Raw genomic sequence first — 23,119 nt, 5'->3', positions numbered from 1 at the left:
TTCGTATTGATATTAAATGATGGGTTTCAAATATTTTCTCGATTTTTTTTTTGATGCTAGTCACAAAATAATTGGAAACAGATTTGAGCATTCTTACTTTTATGTTTAATTTGCTGATTAGTCAAGGGTCTCCAGGGGAAGAGGACCAATAAAGTGTGTGTGTGTGTGTGTGTGTGTGTGTGTGTGAGAGAGAGAGAGAGAGAGAGACAGAGACAGAGACAGAGACAGACAGAGACACACAGAGACACACAGAGAGAGGGAGAGACAGAGAGAGACAGAGACACACAGAGAGAGAAGGAGAGAAAGAGACAGAGAGAGAACTATTGTGTTATAAAGCATCTATGTATGTGACAGATAGTGGACAATAACAGACACTAAGAAGGCATGAAGCCATTATTTTGGGTTCACATCGAAGGCCTAAGAAAACCAAATTCCCAGCTCTAGTTGAGTCAGAGTGCTCCCCTTCCTTAACCTGTTTGTGCTAATCATGGTTTCAACTACTCTTCCTTCCACATTAGAAGACTCAGTCCATTTCCTGAGTAAAATGTGAACCCCATTCAGTGACTTCCTTCCAAACACACCCAAGATAATGTTTCACCATAAATGTGCTCACCCCATGACCCAGTCAACACCTCAAATTATCTATCAAAATCTACCAAATTGCCTCTGTCCTTAACCTGCTGAGTTAAGTGTTCTCTTCCTGGGACAGATGCTTGAAGGGAGTTTGAAGGGAGGACGATTTATTAGAGTTCACAGTTTTGCAGGTCTCAGTTCAGGGTCACAAAGTGCCTGTCACTTTGGGCCTGAAGGGAAGGCAAAGGTCTTAGCAAACAGCAGGCCTGTGGCGGAGCAGAGAGTCTCACATCCTGGCTACAGGAAACACAGAGACGGAGACCAAGAATAGCTAAGGACTAGCAGACCTTTAAAGGCAAGCATTCAGTTGCTTCGCTCTCAGACTGGTCTCTATTTCCTAAGTCTCTACAACCACCCAGCAAGAGGTTAAAGAATGAGTCTATGAGTTAACCTATGGACGGAGTTAAAACCCAGTCACTTCCCCCAAGTGCCACCAGCAGGCAAGCAAGTTTGCCTATAACGGATAGTTCAGAGTAAAGCATAGCTCTCTCTTAAATTAACCTGTCAATAAGGAATTAATTACATTCTGATTGATAATCTTTTTTTTTTTTTCAAGAGGGTTTCTCTGTGTAGCCCTGGCTGTCTTGGAACTCACTCTCTAGACCAGGCTGGCCTCGAACTCAGAAATCCTCCTGCCTCTGCATCCCAAGTGCTGGGATTAAAGGCGTGCGCCACCACTCCCCAGCCTGATTTATAATCTTTATTGAGTTCTGTAGTACAAATGCTGCCATTCTTTCAAAGTACCATTGTCTTGCCAGTGGGTGCAGAAGAAATGCATCATAGTAAGGATGTCATCACTGCGCAATGGGAACAGAAAAATATGAGGGATAATTCACCTCAGGAATATAGACAATTGGGGCTGGAGAGATGACTCAGCAGTTAAGAGCACTGACTGCTCTTCTGGAGGTCCTGAGCTCAAATCCAGTAACCACGTGGTACCATCTGTAATGAGATCAAATTCCCTCTTCTGGGGTGTCTGAAGACAGTTACAGTGTACTTACATTTAATAAATAAGTAAATCTTTTAAAAAAAAAGAATATAGGCAGTTGTGAAGTACAGTAAGACAGAATGCAGCAGGGTTTGAGTATGTTTCATTATCTACTAATATAACTTAGTTAACTGTGAGATTTATATAAGTTAAGGTTTAATAGTCGATGTGTCTAGTAGCCTGCTTGCAAAATTCCCCCAAAATCAACCCTGGGGTCCTGGTGGGAATTGGTGTTAGGACACCATTAAGGTGGTATTACCTGGGTAAGGAGTTGGCTCAATGGGTGAAGTGCTAGGCACGCAGGCAGAAGCCTTGAGTCCTGGGCCTCAAAATCCCAGCACCTACACAAATGCCAGGCAGGCACAGCAGTAATTCCAGAACTCTGGAGGAAAAGATAGGGGATGGAGGAGGAGGGATGTGGGGCGGGGCAGGGATGATAAACTGCCGAGCTAGAATAGGTGGAATTGGCTAGGTTCAGCAGGAGACCCCGAATCAATAAATAAAGAGAAAAATGACAGAGGAAGACACCCAGTGTGAACATGGACTTTCATATACACATGCACACGCACACACACACACACACACACACATGAACATATACACAAGCACACATATACACACCATACACCCATACTAAAGTAATATATTTTTCTAACTTAAAGAACACATTGGGCAACTCTCTGAAGACTCATCTAGTTTGGATTTACTTTGTGGAAGCTTACCCAGTTTTATCTTGATCCAAAGTCATTGACAAAGAGGATTGGAACAACCTCCGGGCTATTCTTGTCCAAGGCCTTGAATCTTTTCCTGCCCTTAGAGATGAGCCACATTTACATATGTTAGCCTCCCCCCAAAAAGGCCTTAGCTTTGTCAATCTGTGGCACTTTGAATGTGGGTGGGTACGGGCACTCCCATGGGTTTGGTTGACAACCCAACGTAGATGAACGCACCTAGATGCGCAGCCTAGATAATTGTACCACAATTATCTGAGAGACTTCAGAAATCAGAATTAGGCTTTACTTCTGACACATAATTATAGCAAGGGACACAGAGACAGAGAAAACACGTTAAGGATCATTCCTTGACTTTCAGTGTGGTGATTCATCAGCCAAACCCACATCAGCCAAACATAAGAAGTTGCTGAACGCTTATCAAATGAAATCAAGTTGTAAGTCACCAAGTTCAAGGAACTGTTGATGTCTATTTGAAACCATGCAGAGGACATTTCTATAGGCAATGTATAATCACTGTCATCCTCACCCCAAGTAAAGCCAAGACTTGGTGTGTGTGTGCGTGTGCATGTGCATGTGCGTGTACGTGTGTGTGAATGTGTGTGTAAGTGTGTACTTGATGTGTGTGTGCGCTCGGTGTGTGCAAGTGTGTGAGTGTTTTTAAGTGTGTGAGTGCGTGTATGTGGTGTGTGTGTAAGTGAGCAAGTGAGTATGGGGTGCGTGCGTGCTAGCTGTATGTGTAAGTGTATATATGTGTGTGCTCTGTGTGTGAATGTGAGTGTGTGGTGTAAGTATTTGAGTGTGTGTGGTGTGTTTGCTCTGTATGTGGACTCTGTGTGTGTGTGTGTGTGTGCATATATATGTATGCTCTGTGTGTGTAAGATCAATGTGTGTATGAATGTGTGTGGTGTGTATGTGTGGTGTATGGATGGAAAGACGGCAAGATTTTTGATAGCTTCATAGGCCTGGGACTTCTGTTTTTTATAAGCTAAAATAATTGTCCTGGATTTAAAAAAATATAAATCTTACTAAGGTCAGTTGTAAGTTCATGCCATTAATACCATCACATGGAAGGCAGAGGCAGGCCGATCTCTGAAGTTCCAGGTCAACCAGGGCCAGCTGGGTCACAAATGAATCTAAAGAGCCGGGGGGGTGGGGGGGGGGGGGAGGTTGTGAGTTGTGAGTTACTACCATCCTTTCTAACAGGAAGACATGCCAGAATAAAAGGAGATTGCGAGTCAGTATGTTTTATACAACATTTTTAAAAAGAAGTTTGGCGTTTGTATGCTATGTAAGTCATAAACGTCAGAGGCATTTAAAGGTAATGGCTAGTTAATATTAAGTGGTTTTGGTGATTGAGGTAAGTTAGGATTCAAATTAATTTGCAAACATTAGAAAAAACAAAACAGGCTCGACATTGATCCTAGGGATGGAAATGATTTGCTCGCAGTAAATATGCGACTCATCCCAGGTAAGAAGGGGCCTTGGGGCTTTCCCTGTCCACAAAGACCATCATGCGACCTTTGCGCAAGGATGCCTTTCTCCAAGTTTCCCACGTCATTCCTGCGTCCCATTCGAAACCATTCAGAAACGTCTCCCCAGCTTGGTTCAGAGCTGGTATCCCACGCCCACCCCAGCCCTAAAGACCGCTGCTGCAGCCAGGAATCCCACATTTAAGGTGTAGCTCAACCTTTGACCACTAGAGGTCTCCGGGAAAGCACTGACCCGTATAACCCTGTTTATCATCCTAACTGTAGACTTGTTGCACAGCCCGGCGAGCCCGCTCGGCTGGAGGCTGCCTTCCGACAGTCTCCAACCAGCCCTAGCTCGCCGTGGCGCCAACCTAGCAGGGGGATGGGCCAGGCGGTGGCTGACCATCACACCGGGCTGACTTTTAAAGTCACGACTCAGTCCACACTGTCTAGGGGTTACCTCTGGATCCCCACTTCTTGGCTAATCAAGTGAGGGGAGAGCCCCAGGTGGGCAGCTGGAACCCCTCTGACTGGTCACCCTGCCCAACACTAGCGAAGGTCTGGGCTTTCTGAGTGACCTGGCATCAGCAGGCCGAGATCCACCTCCCTGTTTTGCCCCGCTCCCCACCCTTTTCCCAATGCTCCCCACACTCCTCTTTCGCCCACCCCCTACCCTGTGGAAGGTCATTGGGGTTCCATTCACCGCCCCTGTTTTCATCAGCGTGGGAGGTTTCTAAAAAATAGTGTCATCTAGCTGTAAGAGAGAGAGCGAGAAGGAAAAAAAAAAAAAAATGGAGGAGGTGGGGGCGCGGAGGGGGAGCCAGAAAGGAAATAGCCAGGTTGAGTTCCCAGTTTTTATCAAGCAATTCGCTCACCAATGAAAGCAAGCTGCAGTGGCAGATTTGAGCCACACGCGGTAGTGTGTAGCAATTAGTAGATAAAATGCTGACTAAAGTGCTAAAACATGAAGTATTATTGTAGCCAAGGTCAAAAAATGCTTCAGTTGCCTTTTGCAATTTTTTTTTTGGGGGGGGGGGCTGAGGTGAGTGGAGAGATGGGAAGTTTCGAAATGGACGCCTTCTTTCTTCAAACTGTACTTTTTTTTTTTTTTTATGATCCTGTTTATTATAGCCCGAGCTGCCTAATTATGTCACTGCTGGGTTTTGCAGCTAACTTAATCCTCCTGATCCTTTATGGAACGATTCACACACACCAAATAATGTGTCTCCCCCACCACTACCCCCCAAGCCCCTTGAGGCCCAGGGTGTGTGTGTGTGTGTGTGTGTGTGTGTATATATATATATATATATATATATATATATATATATATATATATTGTGTGTGTGTATGTGTGTGTGTGTATATATATATATATATTGTGTGTGTGTGTATGTGTGTGTGTGTGTATATATATATATATATATATATATATATATTAAATTTTAAACCTTTTAAATGTATTAGGTAACAGTTCAATTGGGAGCTCATAAGGCAGCAGGAATATTCATATGTGGGTGGAGGTTACTGGGTTTCAGTACAAGGGAAAAAAAGAAATATTGGTTCGTGTAAACATACACTCCTCTACCCTCCTCCTCCTCTTCTCAGACCCAGCCAGTCCCCACTCTAAGTCTTTTTATAGATAAATAAAGCAGTTGCTTTCATGATTATAACTGTCTTGAATGGATTGTCTTCTTACAGCATTCAATCTGTTTATGAGTATTTACTTTACATTAGCCCAGGGACCCTGCGCTGCTGGAGTTTGCCTCTATTCCCCTGGGTGTCGGTGTCTCAAGTCTTACATCTGCTCTGTGATTGATGGAGCCTGAATCCACGTTATTACTCTCTCACAAGCAGAAATCAAACAGGCTATTAACTACATTACTTCAAAGAACTGTTTCAATACAATCTCCTTATCTTAATTGAAACTTTCTTTGTATGGGTAGTTGCTACACAGATAATTTACAGGTGTCTATCAAACATCACATTAAAGAGGTAAGAACAGATTTTTTTTTTGAGGTGGGGGGGCACTAACACAGTGATCTGTAATTTTAAAGGCCTTTCTCAGTATCGGATAGACCATTGATTTAGTAGATTTATGATGTTCATGGGAGTGGGGTTCGAGGTACTGGAGGAAGAGGGGGAGAAATCCAGTTTGAAGATTTAGCAGGGATCTGATTATAAAAATGCAAATATTCAGAAATATTCAGAGCTGGGTTTGAAAGACCTTATCAGGGGAGATTAAAGCAGCGCAGCCTAGTGTAGTGCCTACCTTCAAGAGACATAGAAGAAGGGTTCTAATTAGGTGAAGTCATTTACAGACACTTAAAGACTACCCAAGTTGCTCAAATGCTGTGGAAAGCTGTGTGTTTTTTAAGAGAGGTTTAATACACAATCCAGGGATGCCCTCAGGCACTGTGTCGAGGTTTCCTGCATAAATGCAGCCGCCTTGGTCAGGCAGGAAACTGACTCATAGATGATCTCAAAGAAAAATCTTGTCAAAATACAGCAACTCAAGTTTTTTTAATATATCATCTTTTGAATTGAATGTATATATTTACACTAACAGGACAGAGGCTACCAGAAGCCCGAGGCAGCTCATGAATATTTTTTTAAATATGTAAAATGCCCTTCAGTCAAATCCATTCATATGTTAAAAATGAACAAAATGGGTTATTCTAATCAAACGTCTGCAGTGTGCACCATAAAGTTAAAAAGAGAGGGCGAAAGGGCTGTAATTTCTCTCTCTAACCCATGTTTATGAAATGGTAAGATCAGATGAAATTTCAAGGAAGATAATTAAGGAGTGATGTGCAGGTCATAATTTGGCTAATGCAAAAGATGGAAGACTGTAAATTGGTACACTGTCCTCCCCCACGGTGCAGAGTTGGAATATTACTTTAAATTATTAAAATAGCTTTTCGACAGCTTCCAGAATACGGGCTTTTTGGCATGGGCTTTTATTACTTATTGTAATTGGAAGATCTGCCATTTTCTTTCGTTTATCTCTGTGTATATAGAAACATGATACATCTTGCCTTTTTTTATGACTTCTCCATGTTCTGAATCAAAAAAAAAAATGTGTTTTAGATAATGTTAAGCGCCCTAATTCTTACTGCAGCGGAGGCAGACGTTATGGAAAAAAAGCGTCAAAACACACACAGAGGGTCCTTCCACCGTCAGATCACCGAAGATGAGGCGTTTGTGCTCTGCTGGGTGTATTAACTTCAGCCATGTGAATATAATTTTCATTAAAGTAATCCTGTCTCAACTCGATGCTGCGGGTAGAGGTGAAACGTTGCGAAAGCGTTAAAAATAGCTTGCTAGTAATTTCAACATCCTGTAATTTTATCGCGGATCGAGTTTCAACTGTCGTACTATACAAACCTTATCCCCCATATAGTACATGTTTACTTTTTTAGCCTTCCAGACCCACTCTGGAAAGATTGGTGCCAATATAATAAAATCGCTGGGGGGTTGGGGAGGGGTGCTGGAAAGAGTGGGAGGAGAGCCGGGAAGGGGTGGAGGAAGCGAGTACACCATTTTACATCAACGCTGCGAAAATGCAAGCGAGCCAGGCGGAGGACCGGCAGCTGGGTCGCAGCGAGCGAGGGTTTTGCAGTCCCTGCCTGTTCCTTGTTCTGTGGCTCTTAAGTTTCTCTGTTTGCATAATAGCCGTGCATGCAAACCGCGCAATGCTCCAGGGCTCCAGAACAATAAATATACACATTTAAAACCTTTATTGTCTTACGTTGTGTTAACCACCCCCCTCCGTTTCCAACAGCTTAATTTCTGATGGTATTTAACTAGTTTGCAAATGGATTATTTTTTTTCAGTTTCAAACTATTACCGAGAACGCTCCCCCTCCCTTTTGGGAAGAGGGGGGCACGGGAAGGATTGGGGGTGGGGTAGAAGTCGGTATATTATTCCTGTAGCGCCGGGTTATATAAACACATTATCATTTGAGAGAGCCCTTGGCGTCCATCAGCATTGTAAACACGTACGAGTGTATATACTTCAAAATTAAAGAATGCACACGCAGAACCCGGAGCCCGAATTCATATTCCGAGCAGACTCGCGGCTCGCATGTATTGATTTATCATGCATGGTTTATTGTTCCTCTCCCTAAATGTAGTTGCTGTCCGTTCAATATTGTTGCAAAATCACGAGACGTGTGTGCACTGCTCACTTGTCTTTCTGCTCTTCTTCTTCCTTTTTTCCCCCTGCTGAGTATTTTTTTTTTTTTTGCGAAGCGAACAAATGCATTAATATTTATATGTTTATATAATCGATAACCCACTTTTCCCTTCCGTGTAAATAGGCATCAGAAGATAATTTAACAGATTAGTTCTCTCAAACATGGCAGTGAGGAAACGTAATTTAACTATCAAACAAATCTACATGTCTAATAACAGCAAATCTGCTAAGGAGCATTAGAAAGAGGAGCGGCGCCCCGGAATCTCTGCAGGAAATGTTCTTTATATTAGACATATACAAGCAGGTCCTGTCAGATGCACAACGCAGCTCGAGAGACTTGGTCTGCTCCAAAAATCTCAGCCGACGTTACCCACAGACACGAGGAACTGAGAAGAGAAAGATACCCTCATTACTTGGTTTTAGGGTGGGTTTCAATTTTTTTTACATCTTCCTGTCTGCTTTTTGCCTTGATCCATTCTCTTCCCGCCGAGGTCGGACTTAGCCCTTCTCCCTATTTCGAATTTGATCAATCCATCTTTGGCAGCAAACCCACATCTTTTTTACAGGAGATGAAAATTGAGTCTTCGAGGAAATATTAGGATATATTTTCAATCATTTTGGTGCTGAGGGGGAGGCTAGAGCTTAGTTTTATATTGAGACATCACGCCGGCTGCAAGCAGAGAATGCTTTCCCCTGCCAGGACCTGATGCAATCCATTCAAGCCAACAAGTTTGGAGAGAATGTTGAGTTCAATCAATTCAGAACGTCGAGATGGAGCCCAACTCACTCCAGGTATTTCGCTCTCCTCCGCTCCTGCGGTCCCGGCGCCCCCCGGCACCCCCCTGCCCCCCAGCTCACCCACCCCCTCACACCCCCTCACACCCCCCACAAACTTTTTACCAAACTTTTACCCTCTGCATCCCCCCAAAATCATTTTTATTGTTTTTTTAAAAATCCCTGCGCTGATCATACCTACATAATGTAATTTTATCGCCTCATATGGGGAACTGGGGAGGGGTGGTGGGGACCCGGAGGTTTTTTTTTTTTTTTTCTTTTTTCTTTTCTTTTCTTTTTTCTTTTTTCTTTTTTTAAGGGAGGCAGAAAATTAGTGGGTTTTGTAATATTTTTTCACCCAGCGTTCTATCTGTGGGCCGGTCTGTATTGAGAGTCTTGTGTGTGAATGTGCCTGGGAATAGATATTTGTGCTTGATGGCTACATTATTTACGTGGTGCTTTTTTTTTTCTCTCTCTCTCTCTCTCTCTCCCCCTCTCTCTCCCCCTCCTGCAGTGGGTCGGCTCACCGTGTGGCTTGCACGGACCTTATATTTTTTATAAGGCTTTTCAATTCCACCTTGAAGGCAAACCAAGAATCTTGTCCCTTGGCGACTTTTTCTTTGTAAGATGTACGCCAAAGGATCCGATTTGCATAGCGGAGCTCCAGCTGTTGTGGGAAGAAAGGACCAGCCGGCAACTTTTATCCAGCTCGAAACTTTATTTCCTCCCCGAAGACACTCCCCAGGGCAGAAATAGCGACCATGGCGAGGTGGTAAACCTATCTCTCCCTCTCTTCCTTCTTTATTATCTACCCCCCCCCTCCAGTAATGCGTATTATAAGGCAAGCTTGAAAATACTGTATTCAGTTCTGCGGTGAGCAGGATCCGCTCGTTTTTTAAAGGGGTAGCGCCACTAACTGGGGCTGGAGTATTTTACCATTGTCAGAGTTTGGCTGTCAGCTTTACAAAGACCGTCCAACTGCTGATTTTAGTCAAGATCAAATAACTTGTCGAGAAGGGTTTTGTTCCAGGGTGTGTGTGTGTGTGTGTGTGTGTGTGTGTGTGTTCGTTTAGCTACCTCTTCTTGAAGATTAATAACTCATGCTTTAATATACATATTTTAATATACATATTTTTTGCTTTTTAATTTTTAAAATTTTTTTACTTCATGCCTGGCTCCTGGGCTGGGTAGCTTTCTTTTAGTGGGTTTTGATATTGTTCACGTTTTTTCTTTTCTTTTAAGTATTTGATATGTTTAAGAGGGCGGAAATTACGAAACGGAGGCAGAATGAGATCAAAAGCAATTGAGTTGGCAAAGGCGTGTTGACTGAAGTGATAAATGACAGGTACTGGGATAATACATTCAAATAACTTGCGCATCTGCCCGGGCGGATTTCAAAGCGGTCGTGTAACCGGCACAAACACGTTCGGCATTAAGAACTATCTCGCGCCCACTCCCCCTCCTCCCGGAGCCATTTGATGTTCTGGTTTACAGTGACTCCACGCGAAGTGGACGTCTTCCAGTAGGGTGTGGGGCTGGGTGCAGGGGCCTCTGCGGTGAGGTACGAGTCTGTGCGCGGGATGGACGCGGAGAGGACCCTGCAGCGCCGCCACCGGGCCACCTCCCTCGGGCTCTGTCACTGCGGGTGTGACCGCACCTCTATGGGCTCCCCGGGTCCGAGGGCCGAGCTTGGTGGAGCGATCGCTACCCCCCTACACACACACACACACACAGGAACTATTTTGGGGAGTCTGCGCCCAGGGCGCGGCGGGAGGGAGGGCGCACGGCCCCCTGGCCAGGCTTTGTGTCTCCCGAGACAGAGCAGGGTGATCAGACTGAGACTTTTGAGGGCAGCTAGCTCGGCGCCAGGCTCGCGAGCTTTCGAGGTAGGTCTGTTGTTAAATGAATGGTTCGGTGCTGAACTCCTCCGGGGCCCTGGAGCTGCCAGCCCAGGCAGAAATTCCTGGAGCTGATGGAGTTGATTGCACTTTTGGCCTTGCTAGCTCACTCCCTCTCCCCCGGATCGAATTACCCTCAGTGGTCCGCGGCTGGTTAATTAAGGGAGTTCGTCAGAACCTCGGCCCAGGAATCTGCCTTTTCGGAAATAAGCTCCGCCCTCCTCCCGGCACACACCCCTCCCCCGCCCTCCCCGACAAGCCTAGGGTGTAAGCATTCGGTTTTCCGGGCTCCGCCTGCAGCCTGACTAAGGTGGTGTGTGGATGCAGAGTGGGACCCCTGCAGCCCACCAACAGGTTGAGCGCCTTCCCCCCGCGACCCCCCCCCCCCCGGCTCAAGCCCCTCCCCCGACCCAACTTTGCTGCGCAGCTGTCTTCCTTCTCTCCCTCCCCCTTCCTGATTTCTTATTATTTGCTTTTCAAATTTATTACTTCAACATGGCCTGTGATCTGGAGAAGGGAAGGATTAAATATCCAGAAAAGAGCTGGTGCCTAACAGACTTCGGACTAAACCCAGGAGGAAATCATTCAGTGTTTTATGGGATATTTGTGGTCACTCTTTTTTTTTTTTTAATTGAAATTGGAATATTTGTTTAAAAGACCCCGAGTTGACCCCACTAGGTCCTCTTTAATTTCTGTTGATGTAACTAAACGGCAAATTCTGATTTAAGAATAAAATCCACAGACGATCCCATCTGTCTGTCAGAACTGTTGACAATGAATAGATACGTTTTTAAACACACGATCTCTTTTTAATTGTTCCTTATGGGGAGTTGTAATGATCTAGGCATTTCGTATCTACTGTATGAGCCATACCTCAGAAAATTAATCTTGCCATTTAAAAGTAAACTCTAGGGGGTTTGTGGAGAGAGGGCGGCTCTATTTATAATCCTCAGCTGCTTATACATAGTCTAATATTATGCATGATTTGTTTTTTAATGCTAACACGGCTGGTAATTAGCTGTATGATTATACTTGTATATTTCATTAGGACTTCGGCTGATGTCATTGTGAGTTATTCAGCCATATTAAAACAATTTTCAATTGAGATAATGACACGCCTCAAAATTATGCAAATGGAAGCTGCATTGTGCAAAATAATTATGACAAATGGAAAGCAGGTAGAAAGTTTCCCGGTGCAGGATCGGCTTTCCACCCGGGTGATGTCATTTCCCCCCTGGCCTAAGTCAGACGTTAGCAGAACAGCAGCAGCCAGGCTCCTGGGGAGGAGAGTCACAGACCAGCATTTACTGCAGGCGCCTTGAGGGGGCAACAGGGCCTCTCATTAAGAAATTTGCTTTGTTTTCGCCTACTCGATTAACTTGTTTATATACATTGAAATGGTTTTTATTATTGATTTTAAATAGTTTTGAGGGATGCCTTTGCCGTTGCTAAATGCAGGGGAATGTTTTCTTGGTGTTCAAGAACATTTCATCAGCCAGCAGAGTTTATTTTAAGTAACCAAATGGAGGTTAATAATTTCCTGATTGAGCTGACATCGGCACCTATCTGGAAAGGACGACCAGGACTCTGGGTACTCTCTATTGAAAAGAGACGTTCTGCCTTTTTCTGATTTCTTGAAATGGGAAGACGTCAGTTCTAAAAGCAGGAGCATGATCATTGTGCAAGTTTAGAAATAGCGTCCCTGTGTGGTTCGATGTGATTTGCAGCAGATTTTTTTTTTTTTTTAATTCCACATGGATCTTTGCAGTCAATGCAGGGGACTGGGTGGTACAGGATTGTGCCTACCCATTTTATAGATGGGGACCGGAACATGCCAAGGTCATGTTGCCTGTCAAGTGTGGCCAGTGTCACCTAGTCCTTCCAAAACTTTCAGCTTGCCTCCTTCAGTAAAAACCTATTACTGAAACATGAAAGCACATCATAGTAGATTCTAGAAGCATGCACCATTAAAGGCAGTCCCTTGATCATTTTCAAATGAGGCAACTCAATCAGCTCCCAAAGGTCAGATATTCAGGGTTAGAAGATTTTATTCTATGTAGTTCAAATAATCCTAACTGAAACTATAGAGCAAAAATATTTTCAGTTATTAATAATTAGCTATCGATTGGTTTCTAGGGTGATGGTGACATCAGACATTGCCAGTGCTGGTAACCTGCAGTGAGGAAAGGCACTGGCAAAAGAGGTACACTGGAGGCTGAGGTGGCTCAGTGGATGAAGCAGCTACTGGGCAAGCATAAGGAACAGAGTTCAAATCCTCAGAGCCTCATAAACTGGAAGCAGGAACCCTAGTTTGAGATAGTACGCAGCAGTGAACAGCAGTGAACAGCACCTTAGACAAGGTAGATCTTAAGAACTAACACTTGAGGTTGTCCCTGGATTTCCACAAGCATGCTGTGGTGCACTAGTATGCCATACATCCACATACACCTCTCTCTCTCTCTCTCTCTCTCTCTCTCTCTCTCTCTCTCTCTCTCTCTCTCTCTCTCTCTCTCTCTCTCCCTCTCACACACACAGACACACACACACAGGGGAGGGGGGAGAAAGTGAGAAAGAGAGAGAGAAGAGGCACATTTCTATTCTACAACTTAGCCTCAGTTTGACGTTAGATAACTATAAGAATCTGAGCCTCAGTTTCTTCGCCCAGAAAATGGGAATAATACTAAGAACTGAAAAATTTGGGGGAAAATCAAGACACATCATATAGGGGAAAGCGCTTTAGATATTTCAAAATTCTTAAAATGAGGACTCGGGGTAAGAATATTATGAACATTTTTTTAAATTTTATAAACAATGGCAAATCACAGTAACATTTATGTGGATTTTGTTGGATCTAATGATGATGCTGTCTTAAGTCAGCATGGGAGGAAAGAGCAGGACACGGGCAAGGAGGTAGTGTCCATGGTAACCACCCTTGACTGGCACATGTGAGCAGTAGCTCTTCAGGGAAGGACATGGCAATGTAGGTGGGTAACTGGTCCTGTTACTGGGTAACCTCTAATCATGCTTACTCCCAAACTGCTGAGTACTTATTCTATTGGCGGTTGGCTTTCCAAATGCATGCATGTGCAGGCTTGGGTTTTTACATGAAGGTTTGTTGATGGCCTGGAACTAGGAATGGGAAAGGTTAAGCTAATGATGTCATTGAGTCAAGACCAAGCACGCCTGGGTGTTTTAGACTCCAGCTTGCTTTCAGAATTTCTAACAGTCTATAGTTGTCATCATCCAGGATACACTGAAAGTTGTGGTCCACTTAGAAACTGCTAAGGACAATTGGAGCTGGAGCCAAGACTTTGAAGACTTTCAACAGTCTCACTCGAATGATATAATCGTGGAGAATTTCTCAAGCATCTGTGTCTCACTATTTTTATCCATATATGGGCATGTGGTATCGACTTCCTGGGATTGTTTTATGGACTAAATGAGCTACTATATGGTGGAAAGGTACTCAGTGGATAGATCAATAGTGATTGTCTGTGATCGTTACCATGAATATTGGTATGTGCTTTTCTCATTGGAATTTGAGTCCTCTTGGCAACTCCTGAGTTACTTTGCTAAAAGTCCCCGGTGGTTCTGGTTCCTTCCACTGGGGCTGTTTTTTATTCGTGTGTTGAGTTTAGCTGTGTCATCACAACAGAAGATTTCTTAAGAATTTTTATTTTGCTACTGAAAAATGTTACTGACTGGACCGGCAACATTTTTCAAAAGATTACCTGATTTGATCATACCTGGGGGGCAGGGAGACGCGTTCTGTAATCTAGATAGGCTGTCTTTGTTTTTGCAAAGCCCTTAAGGTGATTTTAGAGATTTCTGAGTCTCCTTGACTTACCTTGCTGTCCTTAAATAGTGCTCTGCCTTGCCCAAGACTCAATTTTTTCATCTGTATAATGGAATTGCTGATCTTGAATCTACTGAGGAAATCAGAGATGATGATTTAAAAAAAAAAAAAACAGCCAGGCATGGTGGTGCATGCCTTTAATCCCAGCACTTGGGAGACAGAGGCAGGCAGATTTCTGAGTTTGAGGCCAGCCTGGTCTACAGAGTGAGTTCCAGGACAGCCAGGACTACACAGAGAAACCCTCTCGAAAAAAAACAAAAAAACAAAAACAAAAACAAAAAATAAGAGGGGACCAACCAGCACAAGACTTAGGAAAACTCAGTCTCTACTGGTAGTGATTATTTTCATCTAGAATCAGGACCCATGGGAACTTAACCACCGATGGCTGTAGTTACTCTGGCTACTGCCTATTCCTAGTCATTCGTTTTTAAAAACTAAATGAAGGGACATCTCTAACCATGTACAGAACAAGAACTAAAGCGTTGCATGGAGACCACTCAACTGGTCTGTGCTAAGGGTCAGCTAGCTAAAACTTGAAGGCTGAATATGGCCCACTGATAGTTTATAAATAAAGTTTTATTGGGACGTAGCCAAAGTCATTTATTTATATAGTATTTGAAACTCTTTGATTAGAACAACACAGCTAGTACTTTTGATGGCTACCATACGATCGACACAGTAGATATATTTGTCGTCTGGCCTGATTCTTTACGGAAAAAGTCTGCTGACCTCTGGCCCGTAAGGTGGATGTAGAAGATGGAATATTTCTATTCTGCAGTTCCTCAATGTTGGGAGTCGAGCTCAAGGAGTTACACTTGTTTAGCAGATGTTCTTCCTATGAGCTATTTCCCCAGATCCTAGTCCTCTTTCCTACTTGGCTCCAAACAAGATCTCATATTATAGACATAATTAATATCAGCATAATGTCCTTATCACTTACAGGCATGCACATGTATTAATGTTGAGGCTAGGACATTCACTTTTGTGAATAAATAAAATTTACATTGAAGTATATTTTGAATGGCTGAGATCCAAGCTCCAGGCAATATAGGTATTGTCTGGCTTGTGTTCATCAAAGACAAACTACTTGTTGAGGGTTAACCTCGTAGGCGGTGGAGAGATGACTGGAAAGCACTTGGCAGGCTGGCCCTTTTTCTCCAGAAGTTGACCAATCTTAAAAAAAAAAAAAAAAAAAAAAAAAAGACAAGGTCAATATGCTCAAAGATGTACACACAGTCACAATCGGAGATGTGTATCCTATCACATGAGTAAACTTGAAAACCTGTCATCTATGTGTCCTAGTGTGTACTGAGCCCTTAAACACAGCAGAGGTGCAAGGGAAACGCCCCTTTGGGGGACCTCACAGACTATCCCACCCTGACTGACAGGTACTGGTCAACAAAATATCAGATTTTCCAGCTGCGAATGAGCTAAGATCTCTCTGGATGTTTCATGACCTTTCTAGAAAAGTAGAAAGCAAGATTTTCATCTTCAGAGTCTCATTTGCCCGACACACATTCCCAGAGTACCTACTGTGTGCTAGAGCTGCATACCCATTTATATAGAACACCCACTGTGTGCCGGCAGCATTTCGACTCAGGGACATGAATCCCCATCTCAGGAGCCTGAATCCCCATCTCAGGAGCCTGTGAGTTAGTGGTGCTTTGCATCTTACTTTAGCTTGGCCCATCTCAGGGTTCTCTCCTTTTGCACGGTAATCTAGTTAGTAGGAGTCTCCTCTTCCTTGGAGTTCACTGGGTTCAGAACAACTGAGCATCATATCAAAACATTGCGGGCGGTGCTGAAAAGATATCTCAGTCATTTCAGATCGTATATTTATCTTACAAAAACTGAGCCACCTGTAACTCCAAACCAGGAGCTCTGTAACCCTCTTCTGCCCCCCAAGAGGGTCACACACTCACACACTCACTCGTATTTGCATATATAAACACACACACAGACACCTAATTTAAACTTCAGAAAAAATACCTTGGAAATACCTTTTGGAAGGCTGGAGAAATGGTTTAGCCGTTCAGAGTGCTTACTCTTCTTGCAGCTAGCCTGGGTTGGATTCTCAGCACCCAAGTCAGATGGCTCACCAACTGTGTATGACTCCCGCTGTCAGGGATCTGATACCCTCTTCCAATCTCTGTGGGCTCCTGCACACATGTGATGTCCATGCACTCTCGCACGTGCGCACACGCGTGTGCACACACACACACACACCAAATAACAAAGTAAATCTTTTAAAAAAAAAAAAAAAAAACTTTTTTTTTTTTTTTTTGGCCAGCAGCCTGCCTTCATTCACCGTGGCCAGTTGGTTGGTCACTAATGTGTTAGATTACCTCAGAACCCCATCTCATACTTTCTTCTTTGCTACTAAAACCCATATCACCCCAATGGATGCCAAAATACGTGAATGGGTGTTTGTCCAAAGAAAAAAGCCAATGATTTAGACGGAGGGTTCAGCCTGGAGCTGCCATGATGGTCTATCCGGGTACCTTTTTGATCTGCAACACTCAGCTTGTTGAAATTAGGAACTTTGTAGTGACAAACTGAAACCTAGATTTCTGGAGAGGAAGAGTCAAGCCCCAGCTCAGTCATGTTGGCAGTTCACAAAAGATAGCATTCTTCTCAGATGGATGACCTTAACCAAGGTTTAATAGTGACTCCGTACTGAAGGCAATTAAAACCTCTCTTGACATTTAAACGGTCAGGCCCATACTCAGGAAATGTTATTTTTTATGAAGTACAAGAGTCCACGCATGTAAATACTTGGTTATTAATTATTAATAAAGCATGCCGTTGCTCATAGTGGCATCTGGTAACACACAACTCGGGCTCATTTATCAAAGTCTCGTTTTAACCGATATCCAGCATATAATTGCTTGAATCAAATGCATTCGCTTGTCATTTTTTATAGCAGGGCAGTTGGATATTTGCCATCCTCTACTCAGAATAATATTGTAACTAATGATTACTTGCTGGCTCTGCTTTTAAGGGTATTTAAAACAAATTTATCGATTGCTGCCTCGGAGACTCGTTCGCCTCTAAGAGATGTGGTCATGGATCCTTTGTTTCTGGAAGAATCTGCCCCCGAGTACTGTGGACTTTTTGAGGGTGTAGTGTAATCCTCACTGTGTTTCCATAGATCAGAGCCTAGGCCTTGGCCCTTAGAGCGTGTCCATGCAAGTCCGGGACAGTGAGCATCACACTGATGTTTCAAAATTTGTGAGTTTGGGGGGATGGCTCAGTGGGTAACAGAGAACCTGAGAGTTAAGATACCCAGCATCGGGTAAAAGGCATGCCTGTCATCCCAGTGCCAGGACAGGAAGACAGGTGTGTCTCTGGGGTCTTGAGCTCTGGACTCAGTAGAAGACCCCATCTCAAACAGTAGAGGATGACTGAGGAGGACATCTGAATTCAACATCTGGCCTACACACTCATGCATACACACACACAAACAAACACTCATATGGAGAAGTGCAAACACCCACATGCACACGTGTATATATGCCATATAAACCTACTGAAAACCAGGCAGATAGCCATTATTGAAAAGAGGGCGCTGACTTCAGACCAATGGGATCCAGCCCACATCCGACATGTATCCATCCACAGCCGGAAGGATGGAGATTTGACACTCAAGACTAGGATGGTAGTTTGACGATGTGAATTTTCTATAGACTCTTTGCTACTGTATAGGTAACAGTCGCCTAGATTCTCGTGCACAGGATAATCATGTTCACAAAAAGCAGACAGCGGAGGCCACGTGTTGCTAGCCCAGCTGTTGACCCCTCCCCCATCTTCCTTCCTCATGACTCAGGCATACCGGGCCTGAAAAGCCACCAATCCTCTACTGTTCAATTCCAAAGCCTTGGCTTGGCTTAAACATTAAACTCTTGCCTTTGCGAATTAGGCTTTGCTTTCCACAGCCTCAAGCATGTTGAGCTACTGTGCAAGCTGGAAAATAAAAATGTTCTAATTGTGTCTTTTAAATAAGCATAGGAGTGAATTAATTACACCATATTTTGTCTTTAGTTGCTTAGTTACACAATAGCATATTCCTGAGCACCAGGAAAGATAAATTGGCTCTTTCCGTGCTGTGTGTCCCTTAATCATAATTACTGTGTTGCTTCAGAGAGTCAAGCACACATAGATTTTTGCATTTTTTATTAATAGTCCGAAATATGCATATGATCTATAAAGTATACACTGCTCAACCTGTTTTATATGCTTTTATGTGGGAAGAAGTTTTATTGTGGTTGGTAGCATTTGCATTAGGTTGCTCCAAGATGTAGTTCTGGGAAATACATAATTGAAATGTTTTTGAATTGCTTTTTCTGGCCTTTTCAATCTTATTCAAAATAATATGCCTCTGGTCTCGGAGCAGTCGCTCTCATTTGATTTAGCATCTTGCTTTGCACTGCATGCAGGGCGCTGTTTTAACCCCTGCAGAGCCTAGATGAGGTGCTGTGATTTCCCTGGGTGTCATCATGTCTTGGGGGAGCAGGGCTCACACTATAAGCGTTTCTGGGGATGAAGGGGTTTTGATGGGTACCCTAATCCTAGAACAACTGCTACCACGGTGTACTTCCTGATTTTTCATTTGAGTGTTTTAGGGCTTGAACAAGCCTGAACTGGACAACCTTGTGTGCTAGGCTTCTGGGGTCCAGTAGAATATGGTGCTGCTGTTCCTGGAACTTGGGTTTATATCCCTACCCCCCCCCCCCCGCCGCCCCAACCTCCTCCAAGGAAGACAGCAAGAAGGAGGCAGCTTAATACAGTTATTGAACAATGGCTGAGCCTGGCTTAAGATCCAGATACAGGCTTGGTAAATGTATGTGAAAACTGACCCCATTGTTCTATTGTGTTTGAAAAGCAAGTAAATTATTTACAGATATTTGCTAATTAAAGCACATTTAACCAGGACAAAAGAACACAGACTAACTGGAGACAAAGAGCTGAGTGCAAATATTTCAGTCTCACTAATTCTGTGTATTCTTAAGGGAGAAATGTATGTGTGTATGTGTATATACAAAAATATATACACATTATATTTATATATACATATATTTTATATATACATATAGATATGAGTGTGTGTATAATATATATAATTTATTTTACATTTATTTCTTTATTTTGTGAGTGATGACAAGTGGCTGTCACAAGGGGCACCTGGGGCAGGTCAGAGGTCAACTTTCAGGAGTCAATTTTCCCCTTCCACCACATGGGTCCTGAGGATTGAACTCAGGCTGGCGGGCTTGGTAGCAAGTGTCTGGACTCGCCAACTCATCTTGCTAGCCTGAGAAATGCTGGCCTAAAACTGTGTTTATAGAGGGCAGGGACAACAGAGTGTGTGTCAATGGTAAGAGAGTAGAAGTCTTTCAGAGTTCTCACAGGCCCCAAGTAGAGATTCTGTGAGGTGGCAGATGGCAATCAATGTTTTGTATGGTATACACGCATGCATCACATTGTTACCATCTAAACCTTAAATACAGAATTTTATGTGCTAACCACAACTTAATGAATCTAGAGACATGAACCGTGAAATATATGTACATAACATATATTTATAACATATGTACTGATACATGGCTATGTAAGTGTGGGTACATATGTATGGCTTCCGGGCCTCTATGGGGAAGGCTTTTGTGCTGCAGAGGTGATTGGTCAAGTCCCTGTCCTGTTACTTGTCAGCTGGGTTCACTGTAATCTTCCTAAGGAATGTCAGATACAAGAGGTTTTGATAGAATCCTGAGTTCTCTTTGGTCCAACCTTGACTAGTTGACTGGCTGAGACTCAGCTCAGGGAACCATTTGGGAGAAAAACAATTTAGCCGTATTTTGTAGGAGAAAAATGAGTGTCCTTGTACTTTCCAGAATGCTTTTGATCTGGCTTCAATCTTGCTGTTTTGATAAGATGGCTTCCTAACTTTGGTCAAGTCTAGGTTGGACCTTTCTGTTGTGTCTACAAAGGCCAGACCAATGGAAGCAGTGCATAGAAAGTTAAAGATAAGGTTCTCTCAGACTTGCCCTGCTTAATAGGATAGATGGCTGTCCATTGGTCAGGCAGGTTCTCTGGCTCTCCTGCCATCAAGAGACATTTTTGGGTTTAGACATGAGACTAGTCCCTGGTCTCTTGGCATTGCTGAATGCCAGGGTTCCTTAAGACAAAGGCTCTTGTCTAATTACCCTGGACATTTTGATAGAATCTCAGGTAGCAGGAACTCTGAGACAGGGAGTCAAGTTTCCTCTACATTGTTACCACTGAAATCAAAGTTGCAACATTTCCCACAGTTTGACCATTGTGTGGCTGCAATGTGGTATTTATCTGTCAATCATACACAGTGCGGCTCATTTAATTATCCGGGATTCTTTAAGGTTTGGAGTATTTTGATACTATTTCACTACTAATTGGTGTAGTGGGGGCTAAGACAGGTGAAGTATAATGCCCAAGTTCACATAGAGGTGATACTTAGACCAAAGACTGAACCCTAGGGAAACCTAGGAATTAGGGAAACCTAATTCTTCCAAAGATGAAGGCTAAGCAGTTTTATTATTTTGATGTGAATCCCTATAACTTTAGGATATACTAACAAACTCCAAATATTGGGGCCTTTACTAAGCACTGACTTGGTATTTATTTGAACCTCTAGAAATCTGTAGTTATGTTGTTGACTGATTAGTACCATTTCAAGTCTATGGTAATGTCACATGCTCTATAAGGGAATTTCAAAGTTCCTTAGACCCCCACCTGGAATCCAGTGTCACAGGAGAGGAGTCTCAGCCTCAGAACCTACAGGTTGTCTTCTGAATGTTGTCTAGCTAGCACAGACCCCACATGGGAGCATACAGGCATCTAGAGAGGACACACACAGTTCATCCAACTACCCCAAATCCTGTGACATGGTCAGAGTAATGGAAGAAAAATAGAGACTCCTGTGACATGGGTGACTGTCCATCTTGGAAAGGCCTGCCAAGACACTGTGGGAGAAGTCACTTCTGAACTGAAGTCTAATGAGATTTCAATGGGAAGGACATGACCTCATGAGTCTAGTGACCCAGTTGTTAATACTGCAGATGTCACGTGGGGACATCTATGCCTAATCCAGACTCTTATCAAACATCATTTTGATGACTACATTGCCTGGCTGCGGCGGCAATGGAAACCTAAAGCCCACATATCAAAATGTGTCCCCTTGCCTGCTTCTGCTTCTTCTTCTTCTTTTTAATAAATAAAGTTTTATTAGTACTCTAACATCCCATGATGTTTACAAAAGTCACTTTACAGTGTTCACACTACAGTGGCCGAGAACTTATGACAGAGATTCACTGAGATTAAAATATTTGGTGCCTGAACCTTTATGGAAAAATGCTTGCCAAATCCTGGACTAAAATACTGTTGTCTGCGTTCATCTTAAAACTCTGCGCTGACGGCTTTAGATGCTAGTTTTTGTATACGTCCCGCAACAGTAAGGCTCTGAAGGATGTTTTCCTGTCCTCTCCCATTTGGCAAAAGGATAATTTGAGCACCTGTCTTCAGGTTTCTAAGGTCATCCATCAGGAAAATGACAAGGACTGAACGGGAACTTGAATTTTCCTGACTCCAAGGTACTGATGGTGTAGATGGAGAACTCCTTGGTCTGCTCTGGTTATGAGCAGAGAAATGCGCTAAGGACAGAAACGGCACACAAACAGCTTCCATCTTTCCATTTTTTTCATCCAAAAGCCACTTCCTCCAAGAAGCCTTCCCTGGCTGTTTAGAGGAAAGGGACCCGTGTGGAGGAGCACACACAGACCAGTGCAGAAACCAACCATGGAAGCTAGACATATCTAAGGAACAATATGATATTCAGTGGGGAGCTGGAACTCTAAGGCTAACTTGCTGTTTGGCTCTAAACCATTGCTCCTTGGGCCCTACCTATCATAGCCAGGAAGGAGTCGTCTCAATTTTACAAAATCTTCAATTTTGTATGAAAGGCTAGAACTCTGCATGATGTTCATTGGCCATTCAATCTACTTTTTGACATGCTCTGTGGGCCAAGCAAAACATGACCTTTAGCCTAGCTGTGACCCATGGACTGCCACCCTGCAGTGTCTAGAGCTTTAAATTATGTTGTCATATTTGGTTCATTTTCTGTAATTAAACCAGAAGGGACCTGCTGGTTTAAAGAGGGAAGCAGGAAATTGGGGGTGGGGGGATGGGTGTGAGTTGAGCATTCACCTAGATCCAAAACCATTCTTTGTAGCCACCTTTCAGCATCCAGAGCAAAGACAGGGATAGTAAGGACTGTGCAAAGGGAGTCTGACTTTCCCCCTCACACCTACTCCAAGGTCACAGGAAGGGTGCGTTGATTGCAGTGCGAAGAGGAAGCGGGTAAATGAGCTGTCGGTGGTTGGATATCCTGAAGGCATCAGGGAACCAGGAGACTGGTGATTGAAGAACCTCTGAAAATACTAGGCTGTCTTTGGTGGGTAGAGATTTGTGATAGGCACTGTGAAAAGGAGAAGTTGAGGCAGAAGGAAAGCCACAGGCGAGAAACAGCATGACATTGCTGGGCGTGTGTT

The 23,119-nt window shown here is 43.5% G+C and overlaps 1 protein-coding gene across 2 annotated transcripts in view; it reads left to right on the top strand.

The window, feature by feature from the left end:
- Positions 1–8,755: 8,755 nt before the first annotated feature.
- Arid5b (AT-rich interaction domain 5B) overlaps positions 8,756–23,119 on the top strand; it is a 183,429-nt gene continuing 169,065 nt past the window's right edge. The window contains exons 1-2 of one of the 2 annotated variants that reach the window (XM_021173683.3): positions 8,756–8,810; positions 9,307–9,561. In XM_021173683.3, coding sequence (XP_021029342.1) covers positions 8,790–8,810; positions 9,307–9,561 — 276 coding nt within the window. In that variant the 5' untranslated portion in view covers positions 8,756–8,789. Of the gene's footprint in view, positions 8,811–9,306; positions 9,562–10,972; positions 11,045–23,119 lie in introns of those variants that run through there. The other variant, XM_029482611.2, reaches the window with a different exon arrangement.

This window comes from Mus caroli, unplaced genomic scaffold, assembly GCF_978045245.1.
Source record: "Mus caroli unplaced genomic scaffold, Mus_caroli_1 scaffold_9, whole genome shotgun sequence".
Classification (NCBI taxonomy): Eukaryota; Metazoa; Chordata; class Mammalia; order Rodentia; family Muridae; genus Mus; species Mus caroli.
Note: the sequence above shows the minus strand (reverse complement) of the source record. Positions and strands in the feature narration are given on the sequence as shown.